Here is a 17459-nt window from a genome sequence, read left to right as displayed (position 1 = left end):
TACTCAGACATAAGTCTGATGGCAAATCATTTGGGTAATTGCCAGTGACACATTTCGGGAGTCAGTGGTACAGTGTGTTTAGGTTGATTTGTTTAGATTGATTGATGGTTCAGAGTCTTTTGATCTCACTGCAGTGATCATGACGCAGGTTTACACTCTAGCTACTGTGTCATGTATTTATTTGAAAGGTTCCAAAATGTGGCAATTACGTACATAATAGTTGGAGATTTAGACCGGATGATGGATGCCCCCTTACTCTCTTTCCTTTTTTTAAAAAAAATAAAAAACAAGGTGTGAATATTCAGTCCTCTTTAAATTAGAAAATAAATTTTCAACATATTCCCAACATAAATTGTGCTGCAATTTGCCGTGAGAAAGAAAAAAGAAAAAAAAGGAAAAGTTCTACTATGTCTGATGGTTGGCAAGAAAACACAGGATGGACTCTGGTTTTGTGATGGAAGGACCACATAGATTAGCCCATATAATTGGCCATGAGCTTGTTTCCATTGAGCAAGTCAGCCTGGGCAGGGAGGGGCCTGTTACCGCAGCTCTGGCAGCAGGAGCTCCACGGGGGGTGTGGAAGGGACCAGGCAACAGCAGCAACCCCTTCCATTTACCCAGTAGTTCCTGTGTTGGATGCTGTCAAGTTCTGGAAATCGGGGAGTTACTTTCTCAGAGTTTAAATTCTAGCAGAACGCAACAGTGTTTTAAAACAGTGATTGCATGTACTTTGGGGGAGCTCAGGAGTAGACATCCTTTCTTGTTTTCATGAGCTCTGCTGGATTTCCTAAATGAGGACTCCATTGAGGTGAGGTTCACGTAAGACTGGGAATTACTCTAGTATGCATACCCTTTGGGAGCCTGTTTTTAGGCTTATCACAATGGCCTTTACTGATTATATTTCTTAATAAAGTGATTTGGTTTTATACTAACTCACAGGTGATTGGATTTTTATTAGAGATACTCAGACAATTCACACAGAATTATAGACATTTGAAGCTGATGGGCACTTTAGCCATCACCCAGCTGAACTTCCTCCATTTCAGATAATGGTATTGAACTTCCCTGCCTTTTTGTGTGTTAGAAAATCCTGCTGGAGGATGCAGGGTTGGGGCAGTGCTGTGATTTTGGAACTGATGTGAACAGCAGCAGCCATTTCCTCTTCCTTTGTGATTTTATTTTGAGCTTTGGTGGCAGCTGTTCTACCTATTTGATAATCATAGTCATAAATACTATTTAGCTGATTCTAGTTTTACAGTTTACTGAGTAGCCTCACTTTTCTCAGATGATCAGTTTCCTTTCTTATTTTAGCACAAGCTCATGGTTTACTGTGAAGATCAGCCTCATTCCATCAGCAAACATTTTGTGAGGATGCACCTTCTATGTGCTGGGCCCCACGTTAGAAGCCAGGGGCACGAAGGTGGTTAAGGTGCAATCCTACCCTCACAGGGCCTGTCCTCTAGTCAGGGAGGTAGATGCCTAGGCAGATGCTGGAAGCCTGTGGTAAATGCAGTGATGGAGAGATGAACAGAGTATCTTTGAAACCCTGAAGAGGGGGTACCTAACCAGTGTGTTTTGGGGCCCCAAGACCACCCCCAGTTTCAGTGATTTGCTAGGACTCACAGAACTCAGAAACACTGTTATACTCACAATCACGGTTTATAACCATGAAAGGATACAGATTAAAATTGAGTGGAATCTAGAGAAGGCCAGGCACCAGCATCCAGGTGTCTCTCCCCTCGGAGTCATACGGACAGAGCTTAATTCTTCCACTAATGATGTGTGACAGCATGTACAGAGTGTTGCCGACCAGGGACGCTCGCCTGAGCCCTAGTGTCTTGGGCTTTTATTGGAAGCCAGTCACATAGGCAGGGCATGCTCACCTGTCTGACCTGTCTGAGTACCTTAGGGGGTTCTCAGGCTTCAACCCCTCCAGAGGTTAGATAGCACGGAAGCCAAGTTCCCCCATAATTCACATCGTTAGCATAAACTTTCTGGGATGGCCTGAGGCCCCAGGTAGACAAAGACATTCTTTATCAGGCAGGATATTCTGAGGGCTTAGAGTTTATCTCCCAGGAGCGGTCAAAGTCCAGTCTCTTCTTTGTAACGTGCAACATTGGAGCATCCCAGGCCTGCTGAGTTAACCCTTTACTGTAAAGCCAGGCAGGCATTAGCACAACTGGTGAAGGGAGAGGAAGTGATGTTAGTATGGGAAGGCTTCCTGAAGGAGGTGACCCTAGGACTGACCAGTATTACTCATGTTTTATCTTCTTTCGCTGCTCTATGGTTATTGAACTTTGATCTTGCATTTTCAGTGTTCTCAACTGTTAGATGAGAATCTAAAAGATGAGTACTTTGAGGAGATCATGGAAGAATATGAAGATATTAGACAAGACCATTATGAGTCTCTCAAAGTAAGTGACAAAAACAGGTCCCCGCTTGTTTGGGTAATAAAACGATCCTACAGTTTTTTGGTTTTTTTTTTTTGGCCGCGTCAGGTCTTAGTTGCGGCACGCAGGATCTTCGTTGCGGCACGCGGGCTTCTCTAGTTGTGGCCCGTGGCTCCAGGGTGCACGGGCTCGGTAGTCGCGGTGCGCGGGCTCTCTAGTTGTGGCGCACGGGCTTAGTTGCCCCACAGCATGTGGGATCTTAGTTTCCTGACCAGGGATTTAACCTGCATCCCTTGCATTGGAAGGCGGATTCTTAACCACTGGACCAACAGGGAAGTCCGATCCTACAGTTTTTAATGTGAATTTGCTGTTTGGAGGAGGGGAAGGTTTGGGATCATTTTTGGGAAGTCCTTCTTTCTAGTTCACATCAGCGTTCTTCAGTGTTCCCAGTAATTTTGGGTTATATTAAGGTTAATTTTATTTATTCCTCCAAACATGTACTGAGTAAGAAGTAGGTGTTGGGTGCTGTGCTGGCTGCCACTTATGAGAATGAATAAAACATGAGCTCATAGGCAGCAGGGAGATGGGGACTGAGTGTACTGGGGTGGCGCCCACAGATCCTTCTGCTTGAGGAAATAATGGAAGAGAATGCAGACATTAGGCAGGACCAGTGTAAGTCTCTCTGCCTGATCGCCCGAAGCTCTCTGTGCAGAATAATGTTTCAAGAACTGTCCCTCTGTAGACTAGCTTCAGGAGATGCATGGAGACTAGGCATGATGACTCCTTAGAGGTCGTTGGGATATTTCTTCCTGGTTATCTGCTTGCTGGGCCTTGTGTATGGGGAGGCGGGGGGTGTATTTCAGGGGTGGCCAGGTAAGTGAAATGGGATAACAGACAGCGAGACGGGAACAAGTTTCTGAGGCGTCAGCTGGACCAGGGCACTGTGGTTGGCCTTCCCCTTCCTTAGTTTGCCTACGTTTGGCTGTTTCTTGGTTCTGCCTTCTGGGCCTCAGGGCGGTCGGTGGCCACCAGTTAATCCCAGCCTCAGGTGAAGTACAGGCAGGAGGCCTCACGGTGAAGGCTGCAGGTCCGCCTTGCATTTACGTATCCATATGTAACGGGTGCTCATTGCATCTTTACTCTCTATTGTTCTGGTGCTGATGTGAAGCCATATTGGATGAAAAAGGAAGAGCTTTCTAGGATATGAATTTTCATGAATAAAAGCATATTTTTTCTTGCAAAACTTATTTACTAGCTTCCTTGGGCATGCTTTCATAGTAGCAGCTGAAACGCTGAGTCTCTGACTGAATAACTTTTCCTTTTTTCATAGGAAAGAAGATACTTAACCTTAAGGCAAGCTAGAGAAAGCGGTTTCCATATTGACTGGCTGTCAGAGCCTCCCCCAGGTCTGTATGGCTATTGGTTAGAGAAAAGTGCATGTGATAACTGTGCGCTGAAGAGATGTTTGCATTTACTGAGCAGCAGAATCAAACAGGCAGCTAAAAACTCTTAATTATGTTCAGTGATGATCAAAAATAAAAGTCTACAGGTGCCATTTATGGAGAACTAAACACTGTCCTGAGATTGACCTGCAGCGGCTCTGAGTCCTTGACACAGGAAGTGCTATTATCCCCACTTTTACTTGAAGAAACTGAGTTTCGGGTAATGACTTGGGAGGTTACTAGCATTCTATCTCTGATCTGTCTTCTAAACCCGTACTCTTGCCTCTGTGCTTTGTTTGAGTGGGCCTCCTTCAGGTTGAAGCCAGTTCTAGAGACCTGCCTGGGTGGTGCTGTCACTACCTTGGCCTAGGTCCCAGGCGGGCCCAAGTGCAGACGTGGAATGTCTGAAATTGCAAATGCCTGTGCGTTGAACAGACCTTAAAACATTGCAGTGAAGCAGGCTCTCCTATTTTTGTTCACTCTCATTCTCTCTTGGATGCTTCCCTCTTTTGATTTCTTTCATTTGGTTTCTTGCCCTTCTGATTTCTAGCCACTTTTCTTGCCTTGCATAGGTGTTCATGAAGGAATAAAATGTGCAAGACGTTTTGACAGTTTCAAAGAGGCATGTGACACGAATGCAAAATCGAGACAGGGTGAACAGGGGTTATATTAATTGAATCTGTATTTCCAAGGTAACATCTCAAATCCACTTTCATTGCTCACGATCCCCGTGTTCTGCACACACTCAGCAGAGTGGATTAAATTGGAAACGTAGGTGAGCTGGGTTCTAGATTCAGTCCTGCTGAGTTCAGTGCGGTTTAGTGAGAAGAAGGCAGATGGGGACCTGGGAGGCTTGGGTTCTGATCCCAAGTGACCTTGAGCATATTGCTTCCATGTTTGACAGTTTCTAATATGTAAAAAAGAAGTTACTTTATGGAAATGTGAGGATAAAATAAGACATGTAAACCTTAGAAAAAATATAAATCACTATATAGTCCAAACTATTATTTTCTCTTTTCCTTTCAGTATGAAATTGGAAAAATATCACAAGGGGGAGCCCACTTTAGCCAGGCCAAGCGTCCAAAATACATGTCAGTGGCAATAGTCCACTGAAGGCCTGCAGCACCAGGTGGCAGTGGTGACACTTTTCAAGTGGCTGTTTAAGCCCCATGTAGGGCCCCTAAGGACAACCCAGCCCTAGCGTAGTTGCAAGAAGTCAATAAAGAGAGAAGGAAAGGTTCTTCTCTCTAGGTCTTTGGTGGTAAAACCTCAAACACATCTCCAACTCTGGCCGACAAGCTCATTCAAGAATAACACCCTTGAGTGACCCGGAAGCAGAGCGTTTCCCTGACTTTCCAGGCAGGGTGGCACTTCAGTCAGGAGAATAGCTGTAATTTCTTTTTCATTACCAAACAAACCAGTATAATGGAATATTTACAAAGCAAGGATTGTCCTGTATAATAAAAAGATGACCAGGAACACATGGGGGAAAGCTACCATGAACTATGTCAAAAGGTAGAGATTTCCAGGCAAAATTAAGAAGCTGCACATACTTTTCTTTTCCTGTACTTTCACCTCTCACTGTTACTGTCTAACGAGGGAAAAACACTCTCGAGACTTCCGTGTTATCCCTGAGCACCTGAGCGTGGTGCTTTAGTTTAAGTTCTCTGATCCTTATTTGCAGATCAGGAAACTGAGGGTGTGAGGGCTGGGAAGCGGGCAGCGGAGTGGTCACCTTGGACCCCAGCCTAACCAAACGGGACTTGGTGGCACGGGGCGGTACTGGTGCCTCAGGAAGCCCAGTGGCACCGTCTGTCTCTGAAGTCTTCACCAGTATTTCACTTAGGATCTTTTTTAGATTCACAAGGAGGCGTAAAGAAGACTGTATTGAACATTCGTGTACCTCCACCAGGCACTTAAGGAATAAGCTACTGCCCACTTAAAAAAGACAAAACCATACATACTGTGAGCCCCTCCCTGCCCTGCAGGATCCTGAATTTGATGCCTCATTTCCGTGCATTTCTGCAGACTTCGATTATGTGCATATGTTCAGTAGGCAATACATTGATCAATTATTGATTCATGTTTTTAAACGTTATGGAAGTGGCCTGTTACATGTCTTTCTCCAGTGCTCTTTCTTTTAGTATCATCTTCATTTGTACAAGTGAGATCAACCCCAGTCTGTCTTGTTTCTTGGGCGGGGGTGTTGGTGGGGAGGGTTGAGGGAAGAGTTTCCAAGGGCGGTGCAGTCAGTCAGCTGCAGGGGAAGAAGAGTTTTTTTTAAGATGTGCTGGCGAATTACTCCTTCTCCTCAGTAATTTCAAGTTCCCCTCTTTGTAAAACAACTCCTCCGGGTGACAGGAGGGAGGCGGAGCGTGGGAACCAACAGAGCGGGAAGGCCTCCGGCAGGCGGCACCAGGCATGAGTGGCACTGAGCCCCAGGCCGGCGCCAGGGTTCACGCCTCTCACTCTGTCCTGTAGTGAAGCCCACATTCCTTGGGACTCGGGTCTTTGAAGACTACGACCTGCAGAAGCTGGTGGACTACATTGACTGGAAGCCTTTCTTCGATGTCTGGCAGCTCCGGGGCAAATACCCAAACCGAGGCTTTCCCAAGATATTTGACGACAAAGCTGTAGGTTAGTTCAGTAAGTCCTTCCATACTGCTCTGGTATCCGAGACATGGTCTTGGGACTTTGAAGACAAGAATAGATGGTGAGCAGCGGGGTGGATTATGCAGGAGAGAGTTTACTGTTACGACATGATGAAGGGTACTGTTCCATCCGCTTGGCTCTTTGACAGTTTGTAATCTGCTGGGTTGGTCCTTATTTACTGACTACATTTCGCATTTCATTTATCCATTCTTTACTAAATGTTTATTGACATCAGTTACATGCTGGGCACTGGGGATAAACGAAAGAAAAATGTATCAAAAAGAAGATGTATCATCGCTGCCGTCTGGTACCCGGCTGGCTGGTGCAGCATTGGAGGGTGATTCCCGTACAGCAGGACGAGCTCCTGCTGCGGTACCAAGGCCCAGCTTCTGTGGACACAGGGAAATGAGTCAGACCTCAGAGTGGGACATCAGGAGAGGCTTCCTGGAGGAGGTGGTGTTTGAACTGCTTTTTGAAGATTAGTGGGAGCTACTGGGCCTGGGACTGGGAATGTGAGGTGGTGATGAAGAAAAGGACACTCCAGGCCGAGGAGACTGAGTGGGAAGGCACAGACACGTGGGCTGATTTGGGGACCGGCAAGGAGGCTATTGTGCCTGCTGGGGAGGGGCTGGGGGTGACAAGCTAGTTGATAGATAAACTGCTAGCCCTGTGTCTCGCTGTCAGCCCTGCCCCCAGAGACATGGGACCGAAACACTAAGCCCTTCAAAGGGTTCTGTAACAGCCAGCTCAGAGCGAGGTGGGGGGTGGACTGGTGGGTGTGTGGGGTTAGGGCTGAGGGGAGCCTGGGAGAGTGGCCCTTGCCCACTTCCTGGGGGGGCCCTGGGGTGCGTGTTAGGTGCTGTGACTCAGCAGCTCCCAGGCTAGCCGAGGTGCAGCAGTGGGCAAGGGCCTCTCATTCTGATCTGCTCCCGGGTGATCACAGATGAGCAGTTGAGTGACTGAAGCAGGGCTGGCCAGGCCCGGACAGAAAGCCTAACCCTAACCCCACTGGCTCCCGCCGGAACCAGGTGAGGGCCTGATGGGCCCTGGGCTGGGCCATCCAGGAGCAGCACTGAAGTCACACTCCACTCCTCAGGCTGTTCTGCACCCCCAGGGGTCACGGCGAGGTCAGGGGAGCTGTCTGTGCACCAGGAACGTGGTGGTGGAAGGGTCTGGCCTGCCTTGTCTCGCTCTCTGTCTGACACATTGCTGCGCGGAGCCAAGAGCTGGCTCTCTGCCTTTTGTTAAATGGAAAAATAAGTGGCTTGAGCTGGCAAAGCAGACTGTGTACGGGAGCTGCACTTAGCAGAACTGCTGAACCCTTAGCTCATGCACCTGGGGTTGCTGATGGCAAACACTGATTTTTAAACTATTTGAGGGGAAAAGAGAGGGGTGAAGAGAGAAGATGACTGAGGAGAGGTAGTAGTTTTAAAAAGAAGCATGCTTTGCTGGTTATTATTGGCATCTCTAAGTGAATTCTTACGATATTTTCCTAACAGGTGAAGAAGCCAAAAAAGTCTATGATGATGCCCAAAATATGCTGCAGGCACTGATTAGTCAGAAGCAGCTCCACGCCAGGGGCGTGGTTGGGTTCTGGCCAGCGCAGAGCAGCCAGGACGACATCCACCTGTATGCGGAGGGCGCGGCACCCCAGGCCGTGGAGCCCATCGCCACCTTCTACGGACTCAGGCAGCAGGTGCGGAGGCCGTGCGGCCAGCGGACACATTGCCCTACTCTTTGTTTTAAGCACTCACAAAACATAAATAAGAATGGTGTAAGTTTGAACTTTGTGTAAGCATAGCTCTGCCCCACCTCACCCCAAATGACCAGTCACAGCCCCAAGCTCAAGGCATTTGTGATGTAGAGAAGGGGCCAGTGTGGGTTTAGAAGCTGGGCCTCTCGGGCACCAGCAGGAGGGAGGTGTTTCCTGTCGGGGTTGGATGGGTGAGGAGAAACACTGCTGCTGCCTCGGGGGGTCATGCACAGGTGGACATTCACTTGCTCAAGAACATTGGTTTGCATCCGGGCCTGTCATTAAAATAGGCTGGCGGCTCCTTTCTCAAGGCGAAGACGGGGGGTGGGGAGCAGACACATTCGCTGGATGTCTACCAGGGGCCAGCTGCTTAGCAGGGCACTTAATGGACCATCTTGTTTCATTTCCACACAACCTGTTGTCGGGCAGTTTATATGTTTCCATTTTGCAGAGGTGAAAACAAAAGCTGATGGAGAGTGCGCTGAGCTGCGCAGCTCGGAGGGGAGAGCCCAGCCTGTCCACGCCCCGATGGCTGTTCTCTCATGCCACTGGCTTCTCCCGGGTCATAGAACAGGCTCTCCTCCACACGGCTCCCTCTCCTATGACCCCACCTTTAAACATGCAAATCTGTAAGCATGTCCCTTTAGCTGCTATAAAAAATGAGCTGGGGCTTCCCTGGTGGCGCAGTGGTTGAGAGTCCGCCTGCCGATGCAGGGGACGCGGGTTCATGCCCCGGTCCGGGAAGATGCCACATGCCGCAGAGCGGCTGGGCCCGTGAGCCATGGCCGCTGAGCCTGCGCGTCCGGAGCCTGTGCTCCGCAACGGGAGAGGCCACAACAGTGAGAGGCCTGCGTACCGCAAAAAAAAAAAGCTGCCCTGATCAAGAATCAGAGCCAGAATTCACCAGTCATTAACAAAGGACAGTAGCAAGTGCTTCTCGCATGGTCTTATTACCATTTTCAGTCATTCAGGAGTGATAGTATTGCTTTTAATCATAATCACAATGTAATTCATAATGTCAGATGTTTTAACTATAACAACGTCTGAGGGAATCCTTAAACTTGGGACATTAAACAGTACCATAACAAGTTAAACGGGGACAGCTACACCATTACTGTGTGCACCCAGGCCCGGTACATCCTCAGTCTCTGCACCCAGGCCTGGTGCATCCTCACTCCGTGCACTCAGGCTCAGACACCTCAGAACACAAGAGGATTCTAATGTTAAGTTCTAGCCCCTCCTCACTAGGGAAGTGGTGACTTTTCTTTTAAAGAAGTAATTAAGGTCAGAAACCTCCACCCTGGCCTGAATTTCCATCCTTCAAGCCCTGTGTCCTCTGACCTCTTTTTACATCCAACACCATTCATGTCCAGGCAGTCTGTGGGGGACTGTATTAGGGCATTTAATATAATGACTTTTCAAAGTACGTGTATTACCTACCCAGATAGCTATTTCTAAGGATGTGCTTTTTTCCAGTACGCTGGAAAATTCTGGCTGCAGTGACTTACTGCTCCGGGAGTCTTCTGTTCTGAGTGGCTCTGATCGCTGTCTATTTTAAAGAGCTGTGTGGCTCTGTGACCTGTCTCTCCTTGTGGTGCTGGGAAACTTTGTTTCTCCTGGCTTTTGTTAGCAAAGAGCAGTTGTTGGGCAGAGTACAAGTGGAAGGCAGCTCCTCCCTGCATAGCTGGCCCTGGCTCTGTGACATTTCCACTTGCCTTCATCAAATACCTTCTTGTCTGCAGCCAGTTAACTGTTCTTTGCCCAATGTCGATTAGACTGTACTTGTTTCCAGAGCTGGCAAGCAAATAGCTGTGAAGCTTCTGGGTTGACTGCTCATTAATTGATCTGTCCTAAGCAGTGTTGTATAGTGGTCAAGAGCATTGGTTGTGGATCAGACCCATGGGCCTGCCACTGTCTGACCTTGAACTAGTTCTTCAAGCTCTCGCTGCCTTGGATTTCTTGTATAAAATGGAGCTGGTGGTGTCACTTACTTCACAAGGTTGTTGAGAGGATTGGGTTAGTTAATTCGTATAAAGCACCAAGACCAGTGCCTGACACAGTCAGCACTCAGTAAATATTAGTCATTTGTTATTTACCTTCTCAGCAAACGTGTTGATTGTGAAGTATGTGTAAGACCTTATTTGTCAGCTCAATAGCAGGGATAAGTCAGTCATCAGCTGAAGATGGAAAGCAGGCGAGGATGGCCACCTGGCCTGAGGAGAGAACCCCAGAAGCAGATCCTGCTCAATTTTTTGATTGGTTTCAGGCCAGCCCAGCAGTGTCCTTAGCCATCCCCTGACCCACTGCCCGTGGTGGACAGCACGTGGCCCTGTGTTGCTGACCTTAGCCGTTTGTTGAACTGCTTCTGTCGATGTAAAGTAGAGGCTTACACACTTAGTGGACCCCCTTTGAACATAACTTTAGGATTTAATGTGGGTCTTGAATTGAAAACACTTTTGGAGGAAAAGAAAACCTTTTTATATGAATATTTAGGGTTCCAGTTCCTGTAGGCATTCAGTAAATGTTTGGTCAGTGTGTGAATGAGCGAGTTAACTGGTTTCTCGACCGTGTATGTCATTTCATGTCATATCTTTCTAAAAATCTCGTTCCATTTATTTATTCAACACATGTTTATTGAACACTCACTACATATCAGGCGCTCTCCTAAGTGCTGGGGATGTAACAGTGAACAAAACAGCCCCATTTGAAGCTGTATTCTTGGGAAGGTGCTCGATTGCTCTTCTCTGTGTGTTGGTGCCAGTTCCATGCTAATGGCCACTCTGCCCACTCCTTGTGTTTCAAGGCCGAGAAGGACTCTGCCAGCGCAGACCCCTACCTCTGCCTCTCGGACTTCATCGCCCCTCTGCACTCGGGCGTCCCTGACTACCTGGGTCTGTTTGCCGTCGCCTGCTTCGGGGTGGAGGAGCTGAGCAAGGCCTACGAGGAAGAGTGTGACGACTACAGCAGCATCATGGTCAAGGCACTGGGGGACCGGCTGGCCGAGGTAGAGCCGCGGTGCCCTGAGGCCAGAGTGCGCGCGCACGTGTGCATGTGCGTGTGTGTGTGTTTGGCTCTGACAGCACACATACTCTTAAATCCTGTATTTTCGAGTCACTCTCACGCCTCATCTTTGGGCACAGAGTACCCTTCAGCGATGCTGTAGTTGGAGTGGCCCGTGGAGCCTTGACTTCATTGTCTTGGTTCTGGTGTCGCCCTGTGCTTGTGATTTGATGTTTTCCAGAGGACCCTGCAAAGAGCCAAACAGGTTCTGTTTCAGAGCTTCTCGTTGTGATGTTGGGCTCGCCTGTAGATCCCTCATCTTCCTCTGTCGGGTGGGGCAGCCTAAGCTGTGGGAGCCGCTCCCCTTTTCCCGAGGCTCACAGCAGAGTCACTGGCTGCTGTCATGGTCCCCGCTCCTCCTTCTGGCCACAACAAGCTGTAGCCTGAGCGTCAGAGAAAGGTCTGAAGGGCCTCGGATCCTCGGATCATTGAATATGATCCTTGAGAGCCTGGGCTGAGGCCAGAACTGAGCCGCAGAGCAGCTGATGACAGTACAGATGAGTTGAGCCCCCGGCCCATCCCTCTCGCCGGTTCCCCCACCTGCTGTCGGGTCAGGGAGGTGTGTTTGCGGGCGGGACAGAGGGCAGGAGGGAAGGCAGGAGAAGGGCTCCCGCCTCCGTCCGACGGTGTGTTCCGCCCCAGGCCTTCGCCGAGGAGCTGCACGTGCGGGTCCGCAGGGAGCTGTGGGGCTACTGTGGCGGCGAGCAGCTGGCCGTGGCCGACCTGCGGAGGCTGCGCTACGAGGGCATCCGGCCGGCGCCCGGCTACCCCAGCCAGCCCGACCACACCGAGAAGCTGACCATGTGGAGGCTGGCGGACGTGGAGCGGCACACAGGTCAGCACCGGGCAGGCGCGCATCCTGCCTCATGTTACACACACGGTAGCAGGGGGAAGGCGTGCGGATGGAGCAGGTGGGAGACATGGAGAGGCTTACAGTGAGATCCCTGATCCCGTCGTTTCTCACTTCCAGCAGTGTGTTCTAGTCCTTCACCTCCATATTATTATTATTATTTATTATTATTATTTTTTGCAGTACGTGGGCCTCTCACTGCCGTGGCCTCTCCCGCTGCGGCGCGCAGGCTCCGGACGCACAGGCTCAGCGGCCATGGCTCACGGGCCCAGCCGCTCCGCGGCATGTGGAATCTTCCCGGACCGGGGCACGAACCCGTGTCCCCCACATCGGCAGGCGGACTCTCAACCACTGAGCCACCAGGGAGGCCCTTATATTATTATTATTTTAACAGGAGGAAAAGAAACTCATTTCAATTCGTGCACATGGAGGCCCTGTAGAATTATTGTTGAGTAGTGGTCTTTTATCACCATTTTCAGGTTTATCAGTTTTCATTATTTTCTTTTCACCTACAATAGATGGGAGCTTAGCTGACTCACATCAGCCCGTACATCCCCTGCCCCATTTTCCTATTACACGTGTGTCTCTCCACTATTGAGCGACCTTTGTAACCTTTAATAATGTATTTCACGTCGCTCTCTCCTTCCACCACTTCTAGGAGTGTCTCTGGACCCTCGTCTCACAGAATTCCCACCCTTCTCTTCTGCTCCCTCTCTCTTTACTTCTGCACCACTGTGAACACAGTGTACTGTTTTCAGTGGCGTTCATCAAAAGCGTGCCATCCACGCCGAAGACGTTAAAGGAATGTAGATGGACATGAAGAGCTATGAGGCTCATTGAATCTAGGCTGGCAGGATGGCAGCGGCTCCAGGAGACAGGAGACGGGGACTTGGGGACCCGTTTCTGCCGTAAGCCAGCTGGGCGACCTTTGGCAAAGCACCGAGCCTTTACGTCGCTCCGTTGCCTTGTCCAGAATGTGAATGGCGTAGACTAGATAGCCTTGGTGTGGGCTCATCCTCAGTGGGGCCTGGCTGTCTGTCATTCCCCTAGTGGCCTTGGCCTCACAGGTGCACTTGCAGGTCCAGGTGGTGTCCGCATCTGCAGGGTTGGAGTCCTTGTCTAGAAGGCCCAGGCGTAGCCTCCATGGCTGATCTTGGAGGGCAGGCATAAGAATGTAGAGAGTCTTTTCCAGGCCTCTCCCCCCAGGTTAGAGGAGATCTGCACATCCTGAATTTGTTCATCCCTTTGGCGGGAATTTGCTAGACGAGTCTGCCCACATCTTTCATGCTGTCTCACATGTCCACCTGGAAGGCACAAGCTCACTCTCATTCACTTGTAAACAAGAATATGCTGGGAGCCTACCACTCGGCAGGCCTGTCTCAGCACTGAATAAATGAACGTTTCTCCCCATGCTGCTCTCCCCAGGCATCAGGTTAACAGAATCGCTGGCCATGGCACCTGCTTCAGCGGTATCCGGCCTTTACTTCTCCAATTTGAGGTCCAGATATTTTGCCGTGGGGAAAATTTCCAAGGATCAGGTAGGTTAGCTGTTTCATTGTGTGTGGCATCCCTAGAGGCCTGTCTTGTTTTGAATGGAACTGTTAGACCTGTTTTATTTTACATGTGAGTGAGAAGAAAATGAGAGGGAAAGGATGAAGAAATGTGCTCCAGTTTATGTCTTGATTTGATTTCAGCCCACTGCCCCGTTTCTCGCCCTGCCGTTTACACAGAGACCAACCCTGCCACACCCCTGCCACACCCCTGCCACACACACACCCCAGCCAGGCTCTCAGCCTGAGGTAGTTACGACATGTTGTTTTTCTGCCCGGAAAATAAGGCACCTCGATGAATAGATAAATATCTGTCTCCATTTAACTCAGTGGATTACTGTTAAGGCAAAAGACGTAAAACGTACTTAATGTATCTTGGCGAATGCTGTGTAAACTTGAGTTCACAAAGTCTTATCATTTTGGTTTAATAAACTGCTTTTAATCTTTTGCAGATTGAGGATTATGCTTTGAGGAAGAGCATGTCTGTGGCCGAGGTTGAGAAATGGCTGGGACCCATTCTGGGATATGATACAGAATAACTTCTTTTTTTTTTTTAACCTTGTCTATACTTGTTTCCTCAAAGAAACACAGTCAAAAGTGCCTTAATAATAACAGCACAGCGGCCGCGAGCCTGTCTGCATCTGGTTGACCTTTGTGCCGCTCCAGGTTGTGGACGTTTGGTGGGACCTTGTGGAAGAACAGAGTGTTCCTACAGTTCTCGGAAAACAAGCAGCTGTTTCCCAGGGGACTTTGAATGAAGAGCAGTGAGCAAGATCCGGGGGGGTCCCCGGTCCCTCGGGACTAGGACAAGCCAGAGATGGAGGTCTTTTGCATTTCAAAGCAAGTCAACTTGCTTTTTTCATTTTTACCCCAGACCTAGGAGACCATTTCTTCCTTTCTTTCTTTTTTCTTCTTTTCTTTCTTTCTTCTTTCTCAGAGAAAAGGCTGCAAGTCAGTTGAATAGGGGTATGTGACCCTGTGGCAGAGTGATGCTGTGAGCAACGGGGCATTTTGTCCTGAGTGGTTAGAGCGGTTACTCTGACAGGGGAGAAGCATCACTCTGCTCTCTCTCCCGAGACCTCCTTTTCTGAAGCCTCGATTAGACGCCTGCAGAAGTCCCTGTGGCCAGAGGCATGCTCTCCCCGCCAGCTTATCAGAGGTACTCAGGCTGCTGCTGGCCCTGGCAGGTCAGATACAGTCACGTTCTCCAAGCATTTTGTCCTCTCGTGATCTCATATTCCCTCACCCTGAGGGGGGAAAAAGGAGGTGGGCGGAGAGAGTGGCCGCTAAGGGTAGTGAACAGCCTTGGGTTGTTTTCCGGAACTGAGTAGGCTCTCGGCTCAGCTGCGTGTCCATGCAGCGTGGATAGGTGAGCGGCATCACTCCACTCAGTTCTTCCTTCTTGGCGCTGCCCCAGCTCCAGACTCGCACGATATGGGAACAGCATGTGGACTTGTTTGTGGTCATCGCAGGGAGATGGTTAAGAACCAGGGCTTTGAAGTCAGACACACCCAGATTCGTGTTTCAGGTTTGCCGCGTTCTTGCTGTGCGACTGAAGTATCAGCACGATTTTCTCATCTGTGAAATGGAGACAAGAGAGACTAGCTCCTCTCTCACAGGCATGAGGTGTGGATTAAAGGAGGTGATGCACGTAGGCAGGTAACATGGGCTGCGGCGCACAGTGAGAGCTTGATAGACGGCAGCTTCTGTAGAGATCTCTAGGGGGTCCCCGAGCTCAGCACAGGGTAGGTGCTCATGGAAAGGGAATAAGAGATTAATGGAGGTGAAAAGATACTGGGGAAATGCATATGGGAACGACCGTGTTGAATATACTAGGTACCCTTTCTGGGATTAGAGCCCCATTGAACACAGTGACTGGAGAGAGAAGCTACTGTCTATGTCATAGGCACCATCAGCCTTCATTGTCTGCGAGACAGTGCCCCCTCCCCTCATGATGTAAGCTGGCCTTGCCCCAAAGCAGTTATATCAAATATACACTCAGGTACATTGGAGGTGAAAGGGGAAAAAAACCTTAGCAAACGATAATTCTGCATAACTGTAGCATATACATGTTTACCTGCAGAGTAACATGCCTTCTTAGGCATCGCTTGCCCTTAAAGTGAAGAGAATTGTATGCTTTCTTTAGGTCCATTTAATCTGTGCTAGATTGAGACGGGGACTCATTTTCCCCGAGACGCTCAGGTGGAGGACTTATTTTCTCTTCCATAGCAGGTATGTTATTCTGGGTGGTGGCACATCCTTCTTTAAGAAAGAATAACCCCCTCCAAATATTTTAATGTATTTTATCCGAATTACAGTTGCTAAGAGTCTCCCAGTTTCATTAAGTATGCACCATATCTTTTCTCAACTAGTTATGTGTTGGAATGGCTTCCTTAAATGTATTGTTGATCTAATCCCATGATGGATGCCTTTTATCTAAAGACAAAAACAGTTTGTGCAAGTTCAAGTGCCTATATGTTCATTAAAGAATATAGAACATAGCTTGAAAACCCCTTAGTTTATGTCAGGTGACCTCAAAGGCAGGAAGGTGACCATTCTGCAGCCGGGGTCTTTTCTGTGTCTCTGCAGGTACGTCCAGAACCTCTCCTTGTCATCAACGTCCGTGGCTCTCACATCCACTCACTCACTCTCATCATTTCCATTAGGGATCCCATTTTTATTTTTTCCCTCTAAAGAAGCACTTGTTCGGAACCTTCCTCACTCTGCTGCTCACCCTGCTGTCTGTAACGTGGAGGCTGGTGTGTGGGATGGTGGTTGAGGTCAGATCCTACAGCGCCCTGTTTCTCATCTGAGATATTCTGCCGTCAGCCTCCCTCTATTCACAGCTGAGCTCATTTAGAGAAGAGTCTGCCCTCTTTCCATTTCTCTCAGGCTTGTCCTCGACAAATATCCGAGTGTCTACTCTGTGCCAACCCCCTTCTCCTCCCATACTCTCTTTAACTCAGTGAAGTTAGGTTTTTGTTGTTGTTGTTTGTTTTTTTTACCCACCTCTTCTGTCATTAGTGCCCTCTTAATTGTTAGATCCCGTGGCCTTTCCAGTGATCTTTCTTCTCTGGGTTTGGGCAATATTAACCACTTCTTCAAAAATCTCCTTTCCCTGGTTCCCCCTTGACTTCACTCTTCTGATTTACCTTCCATGTTTCTTGTAATTTCTTAGCTACTTTCATAGTTTTCTCTTCCTCTGCCCATTTAAAGCCTGGTCCTCATGAGCCTGTCACTGGTTAACTTCTTAGTTGTACAGTTTCAGTGGGCAATCTATCCAGACTCCTCTGTGCTGAATCACACCAAAGACTCGGTGTGTCTCAAACCAGTGTCATCTTACTCTTCTCGAATTCTCAGTGTACTCAGCAACAAACCTCAAACACACCCCATCTTTTTCTTGGACTCTTGCAGCTATCTAAAAAATTTGCACGTGAAAGACACGCTTGTCCTCCTTTTAGCTGAGAAGGTAAAATGCATGTTTGAGGCAGGCAGTGTTTAGGTTAAGGCTTGACTGAGGATTTGCAGGATAGAGATGAAGAAGCAAGTAGAAACAAATGAAGAACTACAGTATCTTTGTTCATGAAGGTAGTAAGGGTATCAAACCTCCCAAAAATGATCTACAGATTCAATGCCATTTCCAGCAGAAATTCCAACAGGTTTTGTTGGATGTGACAGGCAGATATCTGAACATCTGTGGAACAGCAAAGGACAAAGATGGCTGGCTGCTTCTGACTATAATGAGGAGGTTGAGGGGACCTT

General features: G+C 48.7%; 1 protein-coding gene across 1 annotated transcript; it reads left to right on the top strand.

Moving 5' to 3' along the window:
• Positions 1–2280: 2280 nt before the first annotated feature.
• On the top strand, positions 2281–14326 carry LOC101338221 (methionine synthase-like). The gene is made up of 8 exons (XM_004327320.4): positions 2281–2414; positions 3721–3796; positions 6314–6469; positions 7984–8180; positions 11041–11241; positions 11940–12132; positions 13573–13685; positions 14150–14326. The coding sequence occupies exons 1-8, from the start codon at positions 2367–2369 to the stop codon at positions 14234–14236; spliced, it is 1071 nt and encodes a 356-aa protein (XP_004327368.2). The 5' UTR covers positions 2281–2366; the 3' UTR covers positions 14237–14326.
• Positions 14327–17459: the final 3133 nt, after the last annotated feature.

This window comes from Tursiops truncatus, unplaced genomic scaffold, assembly GCF_011762595.2.
Source record: "Tursiops truncatus isolate mTurTru1 unplaced genomic scaffold, mTurTru1.mat.Y mat_scaffold_133_arrow_ctg1, whole genome shotgun sequence".
NCBI lineage: Eukaryota > Metazoa > Chordata > Mammalia > Artiodactyla > Delphinidae > Tursiops > Tursiops truncatus.
This window is presented reverse-complemented; position numbering and strand designations above follow the sequence as displayed.